General features: G+C 31.4%; 3 protein-coding genes across 4 annotated transcripts in view; 1 reads left to right on the plus strand and 2 right to left on the minus strand.

The window, feature by feature from the left end:
• On the minus strand, positions 1–17,647 carry LOC115886468 (NAD-dependent protein deacetylase sirtuin-1-like). The gene is made up of 8 exons (XM_030905629.1): positions 17,432–17,647; positions 15,313–15,488; positions 10,339–10,516; positions 7,537–7,677; positions 6,979–7,481; positions 6,406–6,683; positions 4,255–4,514; positions 1–1,377 (listed from the first exon to the last, which is right to left on the minus strand). The coding sequence occupies exons 1-8, from the start codon at positions 17,634–17,636 to the stop codon at positions 998–1,000; spliced, it is 2,121 nt and encodes a 706-aa protein (XP_030761489.1). The 5' UTR covers positions 17,637–17,647; the 3' UTR covers positions 1–997.
• LOC115886470 (eukaryotic translation initiation factor 1A, X-chromosomal) lies at positions 17,628–20,774 on the plus strand. The gene is made up of 3 exons (XM_030905632.1): positions 17,628–17,786; positions 18,209–18,396; positions 20,416–20,774. The coding sequence occupies exons 1-3, from the start codon at positions 17,771–17,773 to the stop codon at positions 20,656–20,658; spliced, it is 447 nt and encodes a 148-aa protein (XP_030761492.1). The 5' UTR covers positions 17,628–17,770; the 3' UTR covers positions 20,659–20,774.
• The window catches only part of LOC115886469 (tRNA-specific adenosine deaminase 1), an 8,312-nt gene continuing 3,561 nt past the window's right edge, over positions 20,765–25,515 (minus strand). The window contains exons 2-3 of one of the 2 annotated variants that reach the window (XM_030905631.1): positions 24,787–24,982; positions 20,765–21,567 (exon numbers count right to left, since the gene is read on the minus strand). In XM_030905631.1, coding sequence (XP_030761491.1) covers positions 21,282–21,567; positions 24,787–24,982 — 482 coding nt within the window. In that variant the 3' untranslated portion in view covers positions 20,765–21,281. Of the gene's footprint in view, positions 21,568–24,786; positions 25,112–25,515 lie in introns of both variants that reach the window. The other variant, XM_030905630.1, reaches the window with a different exon arrangement.

Consider the following 25,515-nt stretch of genomic DNA (forward strand, 5'->3'; position numbering starts at 1 on the left):
AACTGTTCCGCGCCACATGGAGGCACCAGGCTATCGCGCACAGCTCCTTTCAGAACCGTTCTGAGTAGCCCAGGGCGTAAAGCTCTGGAACTTGAAATTCGCGAATGGAGGACAGCAATTTTGGTATCGTAACAGAACTGTCCTAGTCGACACATGCGCACAAATTCAATCCCGCCGATTCCAACAACCATTCTAGAACGGTCCTAATTTCTGCATTGGAACAAAGTTCATATATAAAATTTTCTACCTACCCAACCCTGTGAGTGACAAACTTCAAATCAAAATATTGCTACTGATCCAATAGTAGAAACCTGACTTTTACCAGCTGTAAAAAAATCTCATAAGATTCATTCAATCTTGCATTCCAAATAAAAAATAAGAACCCATGAAACTATACAAACTATAAGTGTCTTTCTGAACAGATATAAAAAATACATTATTAATGATATAAGGAACCTAACCACAGAATACCTTAGCTATACAGAATCGACAGTAAGAGTCGGTTGTTTTGAAGTATGTCTCAAATTTTAAGGGAACAAATTTTGAAGTACAGCGAGAAAAATTATTTCTTTAAACAGCTGTTATTTTATTGTGACGTTTTATTTTTTAATAAATTTAGTAAATACAAATTCTAAAAAACATAATTTAAAATTTAATTTTAATATAAATCTGTAAAATACACGTAAAATAAAAAGGAAATCTGACTGCATTTCTCTGCTTTCCCAACCTATGCTTTCAATTATTTCGGTACAAATATCGATTTCTACACAAAAATATATTATCAATAAAAAGAGTTTTACTAGTCTGAAAGATTTTTGCTATTCATAAAAAGTTTTTACATGTAAAAATCTAGTAAATCGACATAGACAAAAACAAAGCATCAAGTAATCAAAATTTGACAACGTGTGTCATTAAATTTGACAAATATACTAACTTAAAATTTGATCCACAAAAAAATTGCCCATGTCGCTTCTGTATAGTTAGATAATTGTGTGACCTAACAGCAATCTGACATACTTTCGGGAATAGAGTCTTCATCGTGACAAGACGATTTTTCGTCAGGATCGTAGTAGACTTCTGCACCTGGGAAAATATACCTACTTGGCGGCAGCAGATGGAAGGAATGCGGCGGCAGGCGATCGGCCAGACTCCTTTTTATTTTCGGTTGCCAGTAGCCGCGCAGGTCTTGGCTTTTGTCGTCGAAGCACGATGCGGTGTCGGATTTTTTCACGCACGACGAGTCACTTACGGATAGATCTATGTTGAAAGTGGTGCCCTCTTTACTTTCCGTTTCCAAATCGGTGAAATTGGAGTTTTCGCCTATACCCGAGTCTCTGGCGGAGTCTATGCTTATGTGCCGTTCTTTTATTTGTTTACCTGAAATGACAAGGATTTTGTTACGGAAGTTATATTGAAATGACTAGCGACATCTCTCGGGAACGTACGAAATGGTTATTTTCGATAGCGAAGATGACGCCCTATAGAAGGAAAAGTACTTCATAACGGCCAGAGCTGCAACAAGTCAGTTTTGAAAACACTTAAGTTTTAAGTCATTTCTAAAATCAAAATGATTTAAGTCTTAAGTCAAATTCAACATAAAGTTCAAATGACTTAAGTTTTTGACTTAAATCAATATAACGTTATTTAAGTCGTTTTTGACTTAAGTTTATATTTTTGACTTAAATCATGATGATCTACAAGTTAAGTCAGTAAAATGACTTAAATCAATGTAATTATCCTCAAGTCAAGACAACCAATTTCTTGTAGTACCAATTAGCGATTTTCTTACTAGTATCATACTATTAATTTATTGTTAGTACAGATGAGACTAAAACTAGTGATGGGAAAAACCGATTAATTTCAATAATCGAGTACTCGAGTTTCAAGCGATTGCAATCACCGAGTGATCGTTCGAGCGAAATATTACTCGTATTTAAATACGGTTTTTCACCCGTCGCCTGTTGTAAGTCCTCGTTAACGTCACACGCTAAGCAGTATGTTGCGTGCGCACGGCACATATTCTTTCTGTGATGAATGGCAAGTAGCAAGCGGTCAACGATTCACTTGATCGCTTGATTTAGTTTATTTCAAAGCATTGTCGATGTAGGTCGTAAAATTTTGTCCCTCAGATACGCAACGGATAAATATATATACGGCGTCGTATAAATTTGCTACCTGCAATGTATGTAGAAATCGGCTTTTTATCGAGTATGTCACATTAAAATCGGATTTCAATTTATTTCATTCTAGGATCGCTTGCGTTCGTCGCTTGGTACTCGTCATTTGCATCGCTCGTTCATAATCGAGCGATGTCGGTTATTTCAATAATCGAGTACTCTCATCACTAACTAAAACCACATAAAATAAAACGTTTAATTTTCAGAACTAATGCAAAAATCACAAATGCAAAAACATTTTTTTTAATAAAATGTAACGGATTTTATAGTATTTTTATTAACAGTATAGATGTCATCGAATACATGTCTATTAAAAAGGGGTGATGTCTTTTGATCACTATGTAATGTATCGATGGCATAAGATAAGGGCTGGAGGATTTTAAGTAGTGATGAGATAACTCGAGCGAAAATTCGTTCGATTATTGAAATAACCGACATCGCTCGATTATGAACGAGCGACGAACGCAAGCGATCCTATCGAGCAAATTTGCTACATGCATTGCAGATTATATTTCTTCAAACATATTGTTCTTTTGATTGGGACCACATTGTTAATTATAGGACTATACAACGTTATCTGTTATATAACTGTGTGACAAAACTTTACAACCTACATCGACAAGGCTTTGATGCATGATCAAGCGAAACTACTCGTTGCTTGTCGCCCTATCATCGAAAGAATATGCGCTCTGGCTTACTGCTTGGTGTTACGAGTACAAGTACAAGCGACGGCGACAGCGAAAAACCGTATATTTAAATACGGAGCGAAATTTCGCTCGATTATTGAAATCGCTTGAAACTCGAGTACTCGATTATTAAAATTCATCGTTTTTTCCCATCACTAATTTTAAGGTACTCTTCAATATATTCAAGATAAATTCCTTTCATTCGTCTTTCGGGCTACATAACGGGGTCGGTGATTCACTTGAAAGGCTGACTCCCTACGCAAGCGTAACACAACAAATACTCAAGACCGGTTCCGAAAAACTAACGCTTTATTTTCTAGTGATATTGAGCATTGTGCTGCCCCAAAATGTGTCATAAAAATATATAAAAATCTGACTTGAGCGTTTAATAAAAAGACTTAAATCTTTTTCTATTCCGGAATAAAGATTTAAATCACAAGTCATTTTGAAAAAGGCTTAAATTTTAAGTCTAAAATCAGCTTTCGAAAATGACTTAAAATCAGATGACTTAGGTCATTAAAATGATTTAAATCAAAAAAAGACTTAAGTTTTCTGAGCTTGCAGCTCTGATAACGGCGAACTGAATTTTAGCGAGGTCAAGCCCTAGACGTCATTTCTTGGCCTGTATGCTTCTTTATTTTTTAATAGCCCTTACTGCCAGTTGGCCGTAAAAAAGCCAGTGTAATTTATTTCTATACTCAGTAAAAATGATTCTTAAATGGTGTACTTTAAGATAAGAGAAAAATATTTTTTTGAAAATAGATTTGTGTATCTGGAAACGTTCTATCCTATTTTTGAAATGTTTTAGTCCATTTTTAGTAAATGATGTCTAGAGATTGACCTCGCTAAAATTATCATCGATTGTCATTCCCCAGCCCTCTTGAGGCCGTTTTTTTTTCGTCCATACGGTATAAATAGGCACAAAAAGCAACCAAACCTAACCTAACCTAAACAACATATAACAACAGTGATAAAGTTTGGAAAATCTGTTCGAAATCTATATCAAAACTATGAAGGGTAGAAGTAAGGAGAATCATATCTTAATGAGACTTTTGTGTTAAACGACAAGAAGTGGTCAACTAAAAAAAGGAAAATAAGGGTTCACTACATGACCACAGTGGCGCTAATAAGCAATAAGGTATCGAACTGAACGTAGCGGTTATAAATAAAGTGAAGTTAGTCAAAAATCGCATATTTATCTATCTTTTTTAACTATTTCTTGTTCTAAAATTTTTTGGCGCTTCTTTCAAATGTAGAACTTTAGCTACAGCAGCGTCATCGTAATAGAAGTCATCTCCTTACCTCTACGCTCCATAATCATAACCAATTAACAAATAACACATATATTTTTCAGAATTTTCAATGAATAATAAAAATAAATAAAAACTTACCCTTAATATCGCAACTACAAACTATTTCCTTCTGTATTGAACTAGGGCTAGTGCTTGTCACTGAAAACTCGCAAGTACATCTAAATGTTTCTTCTGATTGTTCAATACAGTTAACCTTGGCAAAATTATTCGTTACGATAGTATCAGAACATTGTAATTTTTCTACATCCGTTGAGGATTCTTCTCTGTAAGGTAATAATTCTGGAACTTCCGTCAAAACTTGAGGTGTATAAATTCCTTCTTCCCAATTTTGTCCTAAACTGTCATGAAACAAAATGAAGGTATTTTATTATTTCATGCAAAGAGCCTGTAATTCAAAATACATCAACAATATATAGCACATTCAATGATAAAGAGACCTAAGTCAAAAATATTAATAATTTGTGTTGTGCTAATTTATGAAAAATGTTTACTAGGAGACCTTGCACTCGATCATTGTCTATTTAGAACCTCTTTTCGCAAAAACTCATCCCAACTTTATTAGAATATTTTGAACAGGAAAGCGGTAGTAATGGCCCTTTATGTGCTGTTAAAAAGGTTAGTTTTGTTGATGTAAATAATAACTGTTTATATACAGGGTGGCGCACCTCATACTCCTCGGTTGATTATACGAAAACGGAAAGATGTAGAAACAAAATATTTTATGGGTATATGTGGAAAGACAATCTGCATAATTTAAAATTATTTTGAAATGTACAGGGTGTGTCAGAACTAAGATCCATACCAACGTTATATTTTTTTCTTATGGAATACCCGGTATTTTATTTCATTTTTGGATTCTTGAACATAAAATAAGACATTTATTATAAGGGTTTAATATGTTTAAAAGCTTTGGTTTTTGAGATATTCAACAGATATTTAAATATGCATGCTATAATAAAAAAGTTTGTCAACACCTTACATTACGTACATTACTTTTCAGAATTAATTCTTGTGCTGACTTTCAAGCCAGAGAAATAAACTTTACTAAAATTTGATTGCTTTCTTAAATGTATACAGGGGTATTAAAAATTGCTGATCTATTTTGAATATTTATTTTACATAAAAACTTATGTAAAATTTATATTTCGTTATTTCAAATGCAAAGTTATGTATTTTTTTAAATAAGTCGAAGCAGATTTAAATGCTCTTTCAAACAATATTAGGGTTTGCTATACCTATCTGACTTAGATTTTCAATAAAAAACGATTTTTCAATAAAATTGTAATCAAGATGGCTGGTGCCGCCATGGCAATTTTCTAGTGACACTTAGTAGCTATTTTCAAAATCGACATTAGTTTATGGGCTTTATTTTAATTTATAACAGGTTATTTTTGTTTAATTTGCCTCCAATATGTTTAATAAGAGTATTTATTATTTTATCAAGAAATATAAGGCAGTATCTGTGCTAGCGGAAGGAATGGATGTTACTAGTGATTTTATTTTGTGAGGACAATTGCTTGTGGGCCTGAAGGGTTTATGCTCAAAGATATCCAAATAGGAATTTTCTTGACAAGCGTTCCTTTGAAAAACTTGCTGATAGTGTGGCATATGAAAAACCTATTAAGCAGAAACCTATCATTGGAAGTAAAGAAAATGAATTTGCCTTAATAGGTTATTTTATAGAAAATCCAATATATCTACAAGTCGTCGTAATATAAATCAAACAACTACTTCTTTACTTTTTTTTTATAAAGATTAACATATTAAACCCTTATAATAAATGCCTTATTTTATGCCCAAGAATCCAAAAATGAAATAAAATACCAGGTGTTCCATTAGAAAACATATAACTTTGGTATGGATCTTAGTTCTGACACACCCTGTACATTTTAAAATAATTTTAAATTGTGCGGATTGCCGCCCAACATATACCCATAAAAAATTTTGTTTCTACACCTTTCCGTTTTCGTATAATCAACCGAGGCGAATGAGGTGCGCCACCCTGTATTTATAATTAATTTATTTTTGATTAAAAGAAAATATATAAAAGTGGGAAACGCGGTGCCGGTCAAGTGACGTTAATCACGTGACTAAAAGTTTATTTGGTATGAACTATAGAACGCATTTATGCCAAATTGCAAATTAAAAATTAAACAATAAATTTTATGCAAAACTTGTAATTTAAATTCATAAACTGTACTTACAAAAATAAAAAAGCATTTTACTTACAGTCTGCAGATGTGATTGATAATGGCATCACAGTCTCCTAATAGTTCGACATCGAAATGACAGTGAGGTAGCGGTTCTCTGTTGATAAGGATTTGCGGAACGTTGGCTGGAAGAGAACTGGGAATGAGAGCAACAGGTCGGACTTTGAGCGAACTGCCGATGACAAGTAGCAAGTCGCATTCGGAATTATCGGCAGTCATGGCTTCGTGAAACGTGTCTGGAAGACCTTCTCCAAAGAATACAATGTCCGGTTTCATTATACCAGAGTGAACCAAATCCTACAAACAAAGTAGAAATTATCGTTTAAGACAATTAAATTACAAATAACAACGAATAAAAAGAATTAGTAGAGATCAATAAAACCCCGTTCAAAATCAGCGACTTTTAGACGACGATTCGACGGTCAAGCACAACTTTCACACTGGAAGTTTGTAATTTAAGATCCATTTTTGTACAGCAATAAGTAATCCTAGAGAAATGTTCTTACTGGTATAAAAATCCAAGATCAGAAAATAGTTTTTATGAGAAAGATTGTCAGCAAAAATTTGAAAAATATACGCAAAAAATAGATACCTTATAATTTGTTGTTTCACATCCAAGATCGTCTGTTGAAACTGAATCTCCTTCATTGGCGTGACACTTTTCACAAAGTGGAATTTTCTGTGCCAAAACAATATCCCTTATTGCATCTGCATTTACTTTATGGTCGCACCTGGTGCATGTGGCTGTAGCAAAGGAACCATGACATTCAATAACCCTTTCAATTTGTGCCTCTTTCTCCAAAGTATCAATGTTTTGAGTGTAGTTTCTAAGAAGTTTATTGTGTTTCTCCAATAATTTTATAAACCTGTGGCAGGGACTTGGTTTGAATTTGCCTGGGTATATATCTCTAGCAAATTTGAAAAAGGGCCTCGGGTCTTGAGTGAAGAAACTGATATCAAACATTGCTTGTGGATCGGGTAAATTAGGAAAATCCATGGCTAGTCTGGAATAAATACCATCCCTTGACCTGAAATCGGGTATTCCGCACGATACCGAAACACCCGCACCGGTCAATACTATTATTTTTTGAGCACCTACAAATAAAAATTGTAGTTATATTTGTTACATACAACTTGATATTACAAATACCTTTTAGTAATCTTACTATATCGTCGAGAGTATTAACATGTCGAAGTTTATTTCTCCTAGGTGGTTCCGCAAATATGTTAATAACAAGTTTCCAGAGAGTAAAGTCATTAACATACTCTGGAATCTGATCCAAATCTACACCTGTAAATAAAGACAAAGTTTTTAATAAGGATACTGAAATTAGATTGCCTTTTTGTTTCATAAACATGAATTTAAAATGATTGGTTTTAAATTGTCACTCAATATTTAACTCTTTTTTCTAGGAGTACTTTTATTTTTTACAGTTTAGTTTAAACTAACAATTTTAGTGTCATTTAGAAACAATCTTGGATTGTCAGATTAAAATATTTGATAATATTTTAAGAATAAGTTCTGAAAACTGGTTTTATACTTATATATCTAAAAAAGTTGTTTTTTGTTTAAAAGAACAAAATAATTTTCATGTACAGGGTGTCCCACTAAGAATAGCTCTCGGCTGTATCTCGGAAACTATTAGTCGTAGGGCTTGCGGAAAAAAAAATATTTATAACTAATGGTGGGTTCATACAGCCAAATAAAATAAAATAAGAATAAAATAAAATAAAATAAGAAAGTTGGTTATATGGGATACCGTACATGCGTTCATACAGCCAAATAAAATAACAAATAAAATAAGAAGTCTTTATCTTTTAACTTCTTGTTTTATTTTATGTGAAAACGGCTTTGCGCACGCTTCATTCTAACCTACAAATATTTTCAGTTTGATTTAATATATAATTTCACATAAGTAAAATGTATAATATAGTAGGCAACGAATAAATAAATATACTATAAATAGTAAAATTACTATAAACAATCGTAAAAGTTAACTTTTATCCAGCCTCATCGTACTGCGCATGAGCAAATATATATTTCTTATTTTATTTTATTTGACTGTATGAACGCACACAAATAAGAATTCCTTATTTCTTATTTTATTTTATTCTTATTTTATTTTATTTGGCTGTATGAACCCACCATATAGTGACCATGAGAAATTGCTGGAAATTATTTTCAAGTTTGTAGAACGGCCGCTAGAGGACGCAACTGCTATGGAAAGTAAATGGAATTTTTACGAAGTTTTGCCTAGATAAGGTGTACTATACATAATAGCTTCACAATCTTCAGTAAATTTTGGATCTTTTTTGACAGAACCAATTTCGCCTATCTGCTAAAATAAAGGGGGGGAAGGTTAAGATCTGTTATTATTTAAATGTTAATAACTCCGGACTGGATGATCGGAATCCAACAAACGGGGGCTCGTTTAAAAGACGTTTCTTACTCTAAATTATGCCGCATAAACAATAAAAATATGCTTTTGAACGTAGACGCTATGGGCCCTATCTTATAACTTAACAAACATTACGCGTTTTTTTTTTTAAACGCGATAGTAGGTATATGTAATTTTAGCTGATACTAAAGAGTAATAAAAGCTTAAAAAATCAGCGAAAACCGCATCTTTTTTATCATCATATCTTTTTTCAAACCAACGTTATTAGCAAAATTATAATAAATACGAAAAAATTAATTTCCTTATTTTTCTAATACGCCCTAACGCTAATACTAATAGCCCTCTAGATTATGACCATTCTAATAAAAAATAAGATAAAAAGATTATTTTATTCAAAAAATCGACAATAAATTTTATGCAAAATGTACCACAATACCATAATACTAGGTGTGTTAATATATAATAATTAAGATATCAATGACAGTGAACAAGAAACGACGCCTCAGTGAATTCATGGTAGGGTTTGGAAAAATGTTGATTTTAAAGAGATAGTTTAAACATCAAAATATTATTATATCGACATTCTGATAGTCTCAGCAGCGTTTTTATCTTTTGATTGCTTTTCTAAAAATGCTTTTCGTCAAAAGAGAAAAAACGCTACTAAGAATATCAAAATGTTGATCTAATAACACTTTGACGTTTATACTATTACGTCAAAAGCAACTTTTTTCCTCCTTTCTACCATGACTTACTGAGGCTTTATTTCTTTTTCACTGTCACTGATATCTTAATTATTAGATATTAATACATCTGGTATTATGATATTGTCGATTTTATAATAAATTAATCGGTTCTATATTATTTTTTATTAGAATGGTCATAATCAAGAGGGCTACTGTAACTGTGTTATAAAAATAAAGTAATTAAGGGTTATTATAATTTTGCTAATATCTTCGGTTTAAAAAAAGATATCAAGATAGGTTTTCGTTGACATTTTAAGATTTTACTACTCTTTACCATCGGCTAAAATTACATATACTATCGCATTTAATTTTTTTTGGGAAAACGCGCAATGTTTGTTAAATTGTAAGACAGCGCCCTCTAGCGTCCACATTTAAAAGCTTATTATTATAGAGTAAGAAACGCTCTTTTAAACGAGCCCCCGCTTGTTGGATTCCGTTGACCCAGTCCGGAGTTATTAATATTTAAACAAAAACAGATCTAACCTTCCCCGCCACTTTATTTTAGCAGATAGGCGAAAATGGTTCTGTCAAAAAAGAGCTATTATTATACAGCCGAGAGCTATTCTTAGTGGGACACCCTGTACTTAATCTACAATGTCACAGATAAAGTCAGCATCACATGGTATTTTTTATTTATTGTCTTTTGCTGTGAATTGGATTGAAAATAAAGCTAAAGTGTTATTTCTATGTGTCTATTCAATTCCAAATTCATGCTTTAAAAATTTGATTAAATATGAACAATATGTAAAAACCAATCTTTAAACATACTAAATAGTATATTTAGTTTAAATATACACATTATGATTTTACCTAATTCTGTCAGTAATACTCTCGGATTGATCCCCTTCTGTATCTGTTCCTGAATCCATATCATAATACCATTCTTTGGTTTCCAATCATGACTACTAAGATCTGTAAGGCCACTCAGTTCACTTAGGTGGCTAACTGTCGATGCATTATCATCATCATCCTCATCTTCAACACTTTCCTATATAAATAAAAACGATTTCTATCTGTTCATCTCCTATATTGTATACATTAAATATATTATGTAGTATTTTTTGCTCTTATTGGTCGTCTCAAACTGCGAACAGAACTCTTTACATTGTACAAAATCTCTAAAATGAAACACTTATCTTTCAAAAGCCAACCAATAAAAGCAAATCGGGATACCTAAAACAAGTTTTAACTCCGTTAAAACTATTTTTAGTCTAAAATTTTTATATAGAATACATGACAGTGAGATGTGCCATATTAAAGTGTAATTTTGGTGCTTCCGAATTTTGGATGGTCTCTGTGAAAAAACTAGGTATATGTATAGCGACGCGAAATTCCTAAAAAGTTAAAAAAGTTTTAACGATCATGACATCTTCCTACATGAAATTAACCAAGAGATTCCTAAAAAAATAGTTGGATAGAGGAAAACGTCAACTAAATGCATATTAAAATTTGACGTTTTTTTTCCTCGAAAAAGTCAAAAATTCGGATGCTTGAAAAATAGACTGAGAGTGGCACAAAATTTGTAAAAGTTAAAGGTGACCAAAGACAACCAAATTGAATTCGAATTTCGGAGGTTTTAATCTGACAGCTACGACAGCTACCAGTGGCGTAGGCAAAAAGGCGTTGCCTAATACAGACAAAATTATTTTTTTTTTTCATATCATTACGTTATAACTCATTAATCCAAGAAATATTTGCAATAAGCATATTTCATCTCATTTTTATTCTAGAGAATACCTATTATATGGGAATTAGGAGAAAATTATTTAAATGTGTTCTTTTTTTATAAATTGGATTAGGATCGAAAGAAATCAACAGAAGTCCTTTGTTTTAAATTTGTCGACGTTTCGCAAAATTTATTTGCATCTTCAGGACACTACAAAGTTAAGAGAGCAAAAATACAATCAAATAAAAGTTTTTCCAAAAATTTAACAAACAACTTAAAATACATATCAGTGGAATCCACACATATACAATTGGTAAAACTACCCTAATGTTAACAATTAAATAAAATATATGTATATGTTACTCACATTTAAATCTGGACTTTCTTAGTCATATCCATTAATACACGGATGGTATAGAGGGGAGTGGTATATATCCCTTTTTTCCTTTTAAAACACATAACACACTTACATAAAAAAAAACATATAACACAATTATGTATAGAGAAATATCACGAAAATCTTTTCCTTTCACAGACAAGCAGTGCAGATGTACCTACGTTGACCGTATACAGAGAGCAACTAATTCTAGTTGATAAAATACTAATATAATTTTTACCTGGAGATAAAGAACAGTTGAAAAAAGAAACATATAAAAATATTATTTGGATTTAAACCATTATTTTGAAGTTATATTATTTAATTTTTGAAAGAATATTAAAATATGCTGTACTCAGGTTTTCTACGTCTGTTCTTTTATTAACGCAATTTTTGTTTTTTTGGATTTCTATCATCTCTGCAAATAATCTTTTCTTATAATTAGATTGTGTTTGTAAAATAGTGGTATTGTCAAAATCGAAGTTATGGCCTGTCTCTATTTTGTGTTCTACTAATGCGGTAGGATTAGATTTCAAAAGAAAGTTCCTTTGATCATTTTTATGTTCATTCAATCTTTGTTTTAAATATCTACCGGTCTGCCCAACATAGCTTTTAGGACATTGAGTACAAGGAATGTTATATATTATGCCGGATTTCAGTTCTTTTTTTATTCTTTGATTTTGTTTTTGAAAAGAACCGTCTCTTTATGGTGTTATGACTCCTTGTTGTAATTTTTATTTTTTCCTGTTTTTTTGTAGTATGACCCTTAAATGTGTTTTTAATTTGTTCTGACAGACAGTCGATATAAGGTATTTTACAATAAACTTCTCTATCATTTTGGTTAGTAGATTTTACAACGGTTTTCTTGTTAAGAATTTTTTTTAATCATAGATATTGGATAATTATTTTTAATCAACATGCTTTCGATATATTTTAAATTTTTATTATGAAAATTAATTGATGATAGTGATGTAGCTCTGATTTTCAGGTTATTAATAACATTAATTTTTTGTTTCAAAGAATGTTCGGAGGAATAATTGAGAAATCTCTCAGAGAATGTCGGCTTGTGATACCAATCTGTCTCTATTAATTGATTGTGTCTAATTAAATGACTGTGTTTTTAAAAGGAAAAAAGGGATATATACCACTCCCCTCTATACCATCCGTGTATTAATGGATATGACTAAGAAGGTCCAGATTTAAATGTGAGTAACATATACATATATTTTATTTAATTGTTAACATTAGGGTAGTTTTACCAATTGTATATGTGTGGAATTCCACTGATATGTATTTTAAGTTGTTTGTTAAATTTTTGGAAAAAACTTTTATTTGATTGTATTTTTTGCTCTCTTAACTTTGTAGTGTCCTGAAGATGCAAATAAATTTTGCGAAACGTCGACAAATTTAAAACAAAGGACTTCTGTTGATTTCTTTCGATCCTAATCCAATTTATAAAAAAAGAACACATTATATATTATTGGATCGACAACAATAAAAATTAAAATTATTTAATTTAATTAAATCATTTTTCAGCAATTCCCATATTAGGATATTTTCCATAAAGGCACTCCATATGATTTATATGAAGGCGGATTGATTTACCTTATATTGTCATGACTCGTGTACTTGACAGGTACGCCAATATTTGCGTAGTTGGCAAGTATATTATCTTTGTAAACATTTTTTTGCAACAAGCTTGGCGCTCATGCGGCGCGACGAGTGACAAATAATTGCACAAAAAAACCGCTCACACGATATGGCAAGTATATTTATACCAATAACAAATGTTTGTACGAGTACACGAGTCGTCAGAGTCCGCGTTAATAGAATATTCAAGGATGTGCCTTAGCGAATCTTAAGGACGGTCCACACTTGCTATATAACACTACTGTATAACAAAGTTATATAACATGTTACATATTTTTTAGTCATATTTAGCAAATTTCGCTGCTATATAACTTGTTAGATGTTATCCATTTGTAGTCGGTAAAGATCAAAAGATGTTGCTCAACACTGCTATTGTAACATGAAACAATGCGTCCGGACTTGCTAAATTTCTAGTTTAGTCGCTCATATTTTCAGGGACGTGCGCGACAGAATCTTAGTATGGCGAGCTGATATTGGTTTTGTTTATTTACTGGTCAATAATCGATGAATCCCAATATAAAATGACAGCGATCTTCATTTCATAGCCATCGCTAACGCCATTTTTTTTTTTCGATCATCATTTTTCTTATACATAAAGAAAGATAGTAAAAAGCTTGAACTTATAGTAAAGTAAAACGTTTTATTACTTTCTCTATGTTCTAATATTGTTAATGGAGTAGAGCCAAGAGCAGACTTGTCAACTAATTAAGTTGTTTAGAGATCATACAGTGTTATGGAATATCCGTAGTCCCTCATTTAAAGTGAAATAAAAAAAAACATGATGCATGGTTAAAAATTGCAAAAACTATGTATTTGGAAAGAGAAAAAGTTGAGAAAAAAATGCGTTATCTAATAGGGCAGTTCCAGAGGAAACAAAAGAAATGCAAATCAGGTACTGGTTTAGAAGAAGTGGATAATTCAAAATGGTTTGCTTTTAAGCAAAGCTTTTAAGTTATTAATGTTTTTAAAAGACAGAAACACACCACGAGAAACAGCCGAGGCAGGTATTGAAAAGGTAAGCTAATTGAATTCAACTATAGCTTTTTTCGTTTTCCTGTTATTACCGATTCTGAACCGTCCTAGAACTCTGCAGCGCATGCGCAAATGAAATAATGTCTTCATATTTCCTTCTGCGCATACGCATCACAGTGCTAGGTCGGTTCAGAATCGGTAATAACAGGAAAACGAAAAAAGCTTATATATAGATCTATCTTGTAGGCTATGGCGGAGTCAAAACCGCTTTTTTTCTCGACTTTCTTTCTCTTTCTTCAAAAATAATTTCGCACGCCGTTGCTGCTAGCAGAACCTCTTTCTCGCCAAAGCGATTCATGATTACGAAAACTATAATGTGTACGGCTACCGGTTTTTTAGCATATGATATGTAGCTTGTTAAATAGCAATGTTATATAACATGTTACTAAATGTGGACCCTTCTTTACACGTACTCTGCAGATCGCAATGACTAGAAGGCCAATGTGTAGGAAAGAGATAGAATAAGGAAGTAACGCGTGATTTGACATCTATCCTGCGCAGTGATGACAAATCTGAAAATTTACCCAAATTTAGACTAAAAAACAATTATATTTATTACTTATTACTATAGTAATTACTTTTGCTATTCTTATTTTAATATTTTCCCAATTTTTGCCTACCCTGCATTGATGTGCACTGCACACCACTGATAACTACCTACGTAAAATTAATAAATTAACCCAGAGATACGTCAAAAATAGTTAGCCACGTAAAAATGTCGAATAAATGCAATTTAAAATCGGGGGTCATTTTTTCTCAGAGAACGTTCGAATTTCGGATGCACAAAAACTAGACCCATGGAGACACAAAATTCGTAAAATGGAAAACAAGTTTTAATGACTATCCGAATTTCGAAGATTTCAATGTGACAGCCATATAAAATTAACCAATATTAAACGTTTTAAAATTTGATTTTTTTTTGTAGAAAACGTTCAAAAATTCGTATTCATAGAAACTATATAGGTACCTAATTCACTGTTATTTTTTGGATGCCGTCTGTCGAAATATTCCCCCACTCATTGGGCATACTTTATACCCATTTTACTACGAACAAACTTACCTGTTGTGCCTCAAGTTCATTTTGATCATTGGTGGAAGATGATTGAGGGAAAAACGATTCAGACAAACTTGATAAACTTTCCTGCAAATCGGTATGCGGCGATGTGTAGTGCGAAGAAGTTGGCAAAGACTCCAAAGTGGATGCTTCATAGCCTGAATCGCAGTCTGTTGTTAACCCTACATTTATATGAAAAAATATCTTTGTCAGCGCTAATCATTTCGAAACCTTTTTAATCAAAATGATCATTCATTCTGATACTTTGAAAACTTATCACAAATATAATTGGCATCAGTGGCCGATGATCCTAAGGGGCCAAAGTAAGAGGCACAGGGGCGCACGTGCCAGGGTTGCCAGATGTCCAGCCTTAGGAGGGACTGTCCCGCTTTTTGTTAATTAGTCCCGCTTTTTTAACTGAATGACGCTTTTTAAGTAAATTGTCCCATTGTTTCATTATTTAGCCATAGTTTTCCGTTAGAGGGCATCAAACTTTTTTTCCAATACTTTTTTTAGGAACGCTTAGCAAATCATAGGCGCCCAAAATCTCATTCAAATCGGAATACCGATTCTTAACATATCTTAAACGGACAAAAAAGCCCTCTAATGGACAAAAACTTTTAGAGGAAAATTGTGTCGAAAGAACTTATTTTTACTTCAAAAATACGTAGTAGTTCTATGTCCACGGAATATTGGGACTTGGGACACCCTGTATATAGTAAAGTTATAAACAGATTTATTTTTAACTTACTGCTAAATCAAATTTTATTTTATGTTGTCAGTTGTAATATTGCATTGGCAATTTACATTAGCAACACTGCTAATAAGTTCCTAAACAGCTTTTTCTTTATGAGGATCCGGCAACCCTGGCACGTGATAAGAGGAAAAAATAAGTAAATAATTTAGTGCCAATAAGTGAATAATTTATACCAAATAATGTCATTTCTGGCGTGAGAAGTAGGATAGACGTTATGTACTAAAAATATTAGATAAGTATTTTCTTATAGAATCTGTGCCCTGCGTCCTTCAGTAATCGCGAGACGCCACTGATTGGCACTAAAAAGTCCACCAATGAATGTAAAAAATCAGAAATATAAACAAATTATTTTAATTGACATAAACGCGCTAAATTGATGCGACTTTATGACAACCAAATTATTTATGATAACAAAACAAAAACTTATTTATTTTTATAATAATTCTAAACTTGATCGTTGTAATTACGTTTATATTTAATTGCAAAATATTGCATAATAGTTCTTAAATATGTTCGCTAGTGTTTTGTGAACTATAATGATTTTATAATTGGTAGGTATGTAATATTCATTAGATTTTTAATATAGACATGGTAAAATTTAAAAAAAACTATCTACATAAAATATTTTTTAGAAGTTTTGTAGGTAGGTATCTTTTTTAATTAGTTCTATTTTTTTTTAATTGATAAAAAAATATAGGTCATTAAAGGTACCTATTTTTTTTTAATTTTTCGCGAATAAACGTCTTGACAACTGGATAGCACAAAACACCTTTTTTCTACATTTTCAATTAAGTACAGCAGAATATCAAAAAGTTGTATTTCTTTATTTATAAATAACGAAATACTAAAATTAATAAACAGAAATAGACTTGAAGGGAAATGAAAAAAAAAATAATAAAATTAAAAACTAATTTTCAACTCTCGCGTCAACGTATAAAATGAAAAATAGTGGCGCGAAAAGATGGAAGAAAAATGACAGGTGGGTCAACCCTGTCAGCGAAAAGTAATAATTATACGAACACAAAGTTTCTGCGGCACAAGATAAATTAACAATCCAGTCACAAACAAAAATTAACGTCGTCATTACTAAAGCGTAATTAGTGACTAACAATAAATAAATAGGTAAATAAAAACAACTCTTATTAGAAATACTTTGTTTTATTAAGAAGTCTTTATTGATATAAAACCAACTAAAAACGCATTAGGTAATCTTCTAATATTGTTCTGAAAAGGAAAAAACCGTAAATTTGGAATATCATGTTAGCAGACACCACGCCTACAAAATGTCCGCAAGTCGCCTTTGTTTGCCGCCGCCATATTGGATCAAAAGTTTTACCTAAACAATCAAACATATTTTGGAAATTTTACCTTCTATGGTATCAATCGGCCCTGTTGTGGATGTGGAAAAACATGAAAATCCATTACTATTGCACAATTCACCTACATTAGAATCGCTAAAGTCGATTTTAATTCTTTTCGCGCTTGATTCGTTTTCTTGTACGTCAGGATAGGAATCCATCTTTGACACGAATAAAAACCTTTTTCGAGAAGCAAGTAGCCGGAAGAAGACCATCAGCGCACTCTGACGGGCAATTCGCTCTGTCTAATTTGGCGGATCTGCCATCCGGACAAATATTTCACACGAGTTGAAGAAATAATTTGTTATAAATATATAAAATTTAAAGTTTTCCATAAAAGTAGTTCACAATGCCAAAAAATAAAGGTAAGTTATATATTTTTATCGAATTAGCTTATTTCGTTAATGCCAGATGGTTTTATTTTCTTTCGTATATCGACTTTTCCATCTAAACCTATTTAGGTAATAAAAATAGGTTTTTAGTAGAATAATAATTAATCTATAATCAGTATTTATTCTTTAAAACATAAAATTTTGGAGCAGAATAAGGAATAATATTGTTGAAATAGTACTTAAATATCATCGTAAACCTAAAAATTATTAATGTTTCAATGTTATTTGAAGACAAGGTTGTCATTGTTAACATTTGTCAGACATTCTATTTTAATTATATAGAATTTTTATAGTAAAATATTTGCTGAAACCTTATTCTTTTCTGTAGGTTTAGTCTAAATCTTCAAAAAAAAATATTGGCAATAGGTAATACGTAATTTTCCTTTTTATTATAGGTAAAGGAGGTAAAAATCGACGTAGGGGAAAGAACGAAAATGAAACAGAAAAACGTGAATTAATCTTCAAAGAAGATGGTCAAGAATATGCACAAGTCACCAAAATGTTAGGAAACGGTCGATTAGAGGCAATGTGCTTTGATGGAGTCAAACGTTTGTGCCATATCAGAGGGAAACTAAGGAAGAAGGTTAGCTATTCATAAAGCTAAAGAAATGTTGCTTAATCAATCAAGTAAATTTTTGGGGGCTGGTTTGGTGTTTTTACTCAGTCTGTACAGAAAATTTGACATGTTTACTATGCGTAATATTGACTGTCGTCAATTTTTGCTCAATAATGAACTATTTTACATGTAGAAATTGCCACCCTGACTACATGGCCCTTTTGACTTTTGACCCTGCATATATCTCTGATTGCTCAGTTGATTACAAGAATTTTGTTTCTGATTTCAAAAATATTAAGTTTGTTAGTAGTTTTTTAGTGGTTTTACATAATAAGTAAATGATTTTTGATAACAATTCTAAAGTAGCCATGTATGCATATAGTCCAACGAGAGGATACTACATTACAGTGACAACTGTGTCATTATAATTCACATGTAAATTGTACAGTATGATCGAAAAAAACGGCGTCAGCGATGGCTATGAAATGAAAATCACTGTCATTTTATATGTAAAAATATATGGGGAATGTCATCTATGATCATTTCTAAGCCAACTGGGCGCCGTTTTTTCTCGATCATATGGTATATTCTCTCATTTTTTAGATGTTGTCTGGTTAAAATCACATTCAAATCTTAACATAAAAAAGTATTCTTTTAAAATGTACCCTACATGAGAAATACCGTATGATCGGAAAAAAATGGAGTCCGGTTGGCTGGGAAATGACGATCGATGACATTTCCCATATAAATTTACATATAAAATGACAGCGATCTTCATTTCATAGCCATCGCTGACGCCGTTTTTTCTCGATCATACGGTATATATGTGAATATATTTTATTTCAAAATAATTATTATTAACTCTTAAACCACTACAGACAATATCAACAAACTATACCCCAGTTCCAATATTTTAAACAATATTGTATATAAAGAAATTAATTGTTCAGATAGGGTGTCCCAATATTCTGTGGATATAAAACTACTATGTATTTTTGGAATCAAAAAACGTGCACTGGACACAATTTACCTCTATACAAAATTACTTTGTCCAATAAAGAGCATCAACCTAACCAAACCAAACCTAACCTAACCTAACCTAAAAAAGATAAACACTTTTTAAGATATTTTAAAACCTGATGTTCCTATTTAAATGAGATTTGGGATGCCTATATCTGATAAACACTTTAACAGTCTGTGAGATGGCGTATTTTACAAAAAATTTACTATAAGGGCCATTTAGAAACATCAGTTTTTGTTTGAGTTCGAAAATATTTCTACCAGAATTTATGTAGGGATGGGGTACTTTTTACCCTTCTCATACCTTTTCTATATTTTTGTAAAAGTCAAATGTTAAAGCGCTTAGCTAGACAAAGGCATCCCAAATCTCATTCATATTGGAATATCAGTTCTTAAAATATCTTAAAAAAATGTTTATTTGTTGTAAGTTTGAATCCCTCTAACAGACAAATGAAGCACTTTTGTATAGAAGTAAATTGTGTCTAATGAACTTATTGTGTAATTCTATGTCCATGAAATATTGGGACACCCTATACCAGTTTGGTCATCGAATCTGTGTGGTCTGGATTTTAACATGTAAGACAGTAGTGTAGACAGCCTAATGGAAAATCAAATGTATTAAAAAGAGTTAAAAATTGGGTCGACACATTTCTTCTACGCGGTATTGCCGGATTTTGCATCAAAATTTCATACTGGAACTTTATTTTTCACTATTAATTACTCATTTTACTACAGCTGTAATAGATTATATTTAGTTTAGATATATTATCATTTCAGTAGTATATATGAAAGTTTTTAAAATAGCTAATATTTTTCTACACACATTTTCATACAAAGGTAAAAAACCGGCAAAACTGTATGCCGCGTTTGATTTTGTTTCTCTGTCTGTCAACCAGTCATTTATATTATTATCTGTCACACGCATTAAAATCTAGACCACATAAATTGGATGACCAGCAGGGTATACAATACTGTTCTACCATTATTTTCTATTGATTTAGATTAACACTGTTACATTTTTTTTAGGTATGGATAAATCAAGGGGATATCATACTGATAGGATTAAGAGATTATCAGGATGCCAAAGCAGATGTTATTCTGAAATACACACCTGATGAGGCTCGAAACCTCAAAACCTATGGTGAATTCCCTGAATCTGTTAGAATTAATGAAACAGTTACGTTTGTCGAGGATGGATTCGATGAAGATATTGAATTTGGTGATGATATTAGTTCAGGAGATGATGCCGATCCCGTGGACGGTATCTGATGGATTTGGATCTACAAATATAATAAGAAATGTAAAACAGTAATAGCCTTTTGTCACTTTCTTCGACTGTTGGCATAATTATCTAAATAAATCTATATTTGTATGGTTTTGTTGACGTTTTAGTGGTTTTATTTATTTAGGATATGCATATCTGGAAATAACAGATATTATGCCAACTTTTAAAGGAACTGGCGTTTTTTCTGTAGAAATAAATAATACTTTTTAATTTCTACTTTTTGTGATTAGTTATGTTAGAACGTCAAATAATGGAATTTTAACTACTGGATTATACATATTTAATTTTATAGCCTATGGTAGTTGATGTCTGTAAAAAAAGAACTAAACTGCTTTCTTTCACCATGTATTATATTTTCTTAAAATTTGTTTTTTATATTTCTTAATTATATAAACTGTCAGTTGGAAACATTGTTTATATTAATATTGAAATAATATGCAACAGACCATTTCTCTATTCTTTTTAGGTTAAAAATATTTAGGATATTTCCAATTTATTGGCTTATAATTTAATTTATTAAAATTTATAATTTACGATGAAACTTTTTATAAACTCTTAGTGCAAATGAAAAATATTCAAGTACTTGTTTAAATGTATATTAAATAAATTATACAGTAAAATCAAGTAACGTTGACTGCTTTGATGTCCATACACCAAAACTATCTTTCAAATTTCTCCAGTTATCGTTGTAACCTTTGCACACATTTTTTGCAGCTATATATGTCAAGTTTTTGTTTTCAACATCACTACATAATCTAATATTACATTCGTCAAGTTTAGTAATAAATGCATTGAAAATTTGTAGTTTACAAATTTTTAGTTGCGCTTTTACTGAATGCATATTTTTCTTAGTAGTGCCTTGTTTTTTGCCATCTACAGCTACCTCTAAAAACCTAAAATAACAACTATTAACTATATTTTGACAGAAAATTTCCTAACCATACAAAAACAACAGCGAATTTTTCAAGTCCCAAATTTTAAGTGATTTTATCATAGAGTTGTCAAATTTTAAGTAGTTGATGAAAAAGGGTTAATATCGGGATGAAGATGTAAGAAGCAACGCCAAAAACAATTTTTTAAACTGTTTTCTATTCTTAACGACTATTAAAAAAATTATTAATTTATTTCTATACAGGGTCCGGTAATAGTGCGTCGGGGCAAAGTAGCTCCGGGAATAAAAAACTTGGGAATTTTGTTTAAGTGTAAACCAGTAAACCTAAAGTATGTACCTGGATGTATTTCAGGAAAATATTTTAACTTCTATAGGGTGGTTCAAAAAAGTGTAAGTGGATCGGGATGATTTTTTTTAAATGGAACACCCTGTATATTATTGCATTTTTGGCGTCGTTTCAGATCACTTTACATAATCCTAAGATATGAATAAATATATTTCGATAGTTTCAGAGATATTAATAAATAAATAAAAAAATATATATTTTTCAACCTTCATTAAAAAAAATATTACAAATACAAGAACTGTCCTGAAATCAAAACTATATTAGGTATTTACTTTAGATAGTATATACTTAACTTTGCTATAAATATCGTAATCTTAAATCATACAGGATGTTCAAAATTCTACACCAAACTTTCTAAAATATAAACTAATTTTTCTTTGTTTTTTAAATGGAACACCCTGTATATTATAAATAAACATTTTTTGTATTTAAAGGTATTTCAAAATTTTTAATGGCTTGGCAGATACACGCAGTATTACTTCACATGGCTCTCTCAACGGTAAAATACGAGAGAAAAATAATTGGGTGGCTTTGATAAAAATTGACTATGGAAAATGCCATAGGAAATATAAAACAGCGAAACCGTTAAAAATTTTGAAATACTCTAAATACAAAGAATGTTCACTTTTTAATTCTCCATCTATTGAAAAAATAATATACAGGTTGTTCCCATAAAAAAAAAACGAAGAAAAATTATTTTGTATTAGAAAGCTTAACGTAAAATTTTGGAACATCCTATATGATATACGATGACTATATTTCTCTCAAAGTAAGTACAGACTATCTAAAGTAAATATCTAATTTAGTTTTGATTTCAGGACAGTTGTATTTTTAATATTTTTTTTTAAGAAAGGCTGAAAATATATATTTTTTATTCATTTATTAATATCTCTAAACTATCGAAATATATTTACTCATATCTTAGGCTTATGTAAAGTGATCTGAAAAGAAGCCAAAAATGCAATAATATACAGGGTGTTCCATTAAAAAAAATCATCCCGATCCATACACACTTTTGTGAGTCACCCTATAGAAGTAAAAATATTTTCCTGGAATACATCCTAGAACATACTTTAGATTTGCACTTAAACAAAATTGTTAAGTTTTGTATTTTAGGAGCTACAGATGCCCGACGCACTATTGCCGGACCCTGTATATTTGGTATTTTTAATATTTTTTGTTTTGTGTAGAAATTAAAATCTATGGCGAAATAAATGAAAGTATTGGTTGGGAAGAAAGATAAATGCCATTTCTTCATCATCCTCTTTTTATTTTTCTGCGTTTTTTTTTACTTGTGTTCTACATCAAAACGTAAAAAGCGTCAAGAAAAAGGCAGAGGCTTAAATGGCGATACTTGGTTGATATTTTATTTCACCTTTAACTTAAATTGTATTTTTTTGTATTTGTAGTTAGTAAAAAACAAAACAGTACAATAAAATAAGAGCTAGATAAAAATAATTCATAATTCAAATGCTGGAGGTACACACTCGGGTCGCCTCGGCGAGTGTGTACTTCCAGCATAATTGTATTTAATTTTTTTTCAGTAAACTTCTAGACATCTCTTTCACTGTACAAGGTTTTCAAAGATATATAGTTTTTTCAAAGAAACAAAGTTTACCTATTTGTGGTAGTAACCATTTTTAAATATAGGTCTTGTAAGGTTTTATCTGAACCACTGGAAAGCGAAATAGAAATAAACAAAAGACAAGAAGAAAGTTAAGGAAAATCTAATTTCCACCTTTTTTAATGGAACACCCTATATATTTTAAGTTTTTTTTAAAGATTTTCTTCCTATTTCGAACAGGTTGTATTGGCGTGAACCATTTTTTAATTATGTTTTTAACCAATGCAACCGCTCCCACACGTAGTGCCTTGATTTCTAGTACTATTAAGGTTGATTCTCACTATACCTCCCGTATCAGCTACTTTCCGTTTCCCTTCCGTTTACATAAAATATGATAGTAAATGAATGGGACAATGCACACTATCCGTTCCGTGTCCCTGTCGTTCCATGTTCTTTCCTTCCATACATTTTTTTGTGGACGGACTAAAGCGTATCGGAAACAGCGGTGTCAAGTTCTTACATTTGTATTATTATTTATTTTTTCACCTCTCAATTAAATCTATTACCTTTTTCAAAAGATACAAATTTTTAAAACAACTTTCGTAATGATATAAATTGTACAGTAAAAAGTATGGAACTGATACGAAACGGAAGCATAGTATAGCGTGAATGCAATCAAAAATACGGAACGGATATGAAATGAACGCAGAAGGTATAGTGAGAATCAACCTTTAGGTATACAATATGCATTCTGTGTGATACCTGTTGTATTGATTAATTCAAAATAATTGAAAAATTATATACGGAGACATAGACAAACTATACGATTGACATCGGAAGAAAAAAATCATATAATATACAGTGTGTTCCATTAAAAAGTAAAGTTTAAAATTATTCTTATTTTTGTGATCGTCTTTGTTTATTTTTTCGCTGTCTGGCGGTTCAGGAAAAAACTTACAACTTCTACATTTATTTTTTTTATTACCTTCAATCGGTGAGTCTGCGGGTATCGCCTTCTATTGTTTAATTATCAAAATATTCGACTTCAAGATAAAAAAACTTTGGACACATACTTCAAAGGAGCCGAGGCTTATTGTCGCTTCTGTATAGCTAAGGTATTTTGTGACTTTGACATGTAATTTTTTCATGTAATGGCGCATTATCACGACTCGTGTACTTGACAAACATGTTTAATTGGTATGGTTTGTATAGAACTAGGAACTACGCCGCATTCTCGCCATACCTTGTATGCCAATAAAAATACTTGCCAAGTAGACGAGTCGTGAGAATGCGCCTTAAGATTTGATTACCCATCGTTTCCAATTGAAAACCACAAAATGCTATCAGGGCTCGGTTGTTTTTCTTCAGATTTGCCAAATGGAAAATTTATATTTGCTTGACCACATTGCAGAATATGCCTTTCAAAAGGAAATGATAAAGAAACGGTTCCTAGTCTATCATAAAGAGCTCTTTTTAAGGCATCCTCGTCGAATGGTGTGTTTTGATCTATAGTAAATGTGGATAAATATATTGGATATTCCAGAAAAGTCATTAACAGAGCCCCTTGTATTCCTAAATGACACCATTTTGCCAACTTGTCACTGCAAGACACAGACATAGTAGGGTCACCTCTACCTTTATAACAACAAAAGTTTAATGTGAATTGATACATTCCTGACACATACATATAATAATACATATAGAGAGTGGATCACTGTTTTGGAAAAGATTCAGAGCATGTTTGAGATTTGAACTTTTTTCAAAATGTGAATAGAAATAAGAACAGTACTTAAATATATACATCCCTAGAAACACGCCTAAATTTTTTTTTTCGAAAAAAATAAATTGTTGAAAATTTAAAATGTTTCTTAACATTTTCCGGGAAATTTAAAAAGAACTTTTTAGTGCCACGGTTGGCCTCGATGGCATTGTCGAAATACATCGAAAAGGTAGCGAAAAAACAAAATTATGTATTTAAAATTGGGGAGTGCACCATGTATTTTCTTAGATTAAAAGTAGTTCGTAAAGTAGCGATAAGA

Source organism: Sitophilus oryzae, unplaced genomic scaffold, assembly GCF_002938485.1.
Source record: "Sitophilus oryzae breed Bouriz unplaced genomic scaffold, Soryzae_2.0 scaffold_489_pilon_pilon, whole genome shotgun sequence".
NCBI lineage: Eukaryota > Metazoa > Arthropoda > Insecta > Coleoptera > Curculionidae > Sitophilus > Sitophilus oryzae.

Coding starts and splice junctions, on each gene's coding strand:
- LOC115886468 (XM_030905629.1), bottom strand. CDS start 17,636: ATGGTCTTCTTCCGGCTACTTGCTTCTCGAAAAAGGTTTTTATTCGTG. Junction 7,678..10,338: donor AGTATTACTGACAGAATTAG/GTAAAATCATAA, acceptor CTTTATTTACAG/GTGTAGATTTGGATCAGATT. Junction 7,482..7,536: donor TATAGTAAGATTACTAAAAG/GTATTTGTAATA, acceptor TTTTATTTGTAG/GTGCTCAAAAAATAATAGTA.
- LOC115886470 (XM_030905632.1), top strand. Junction 18,397..20,415: donor GAGGGAAACTAAGGAAGAAG/GTTAGCTATTCA, acceptor CATTTTTTTTAG/GTATGGATAAATCAAGGGGA.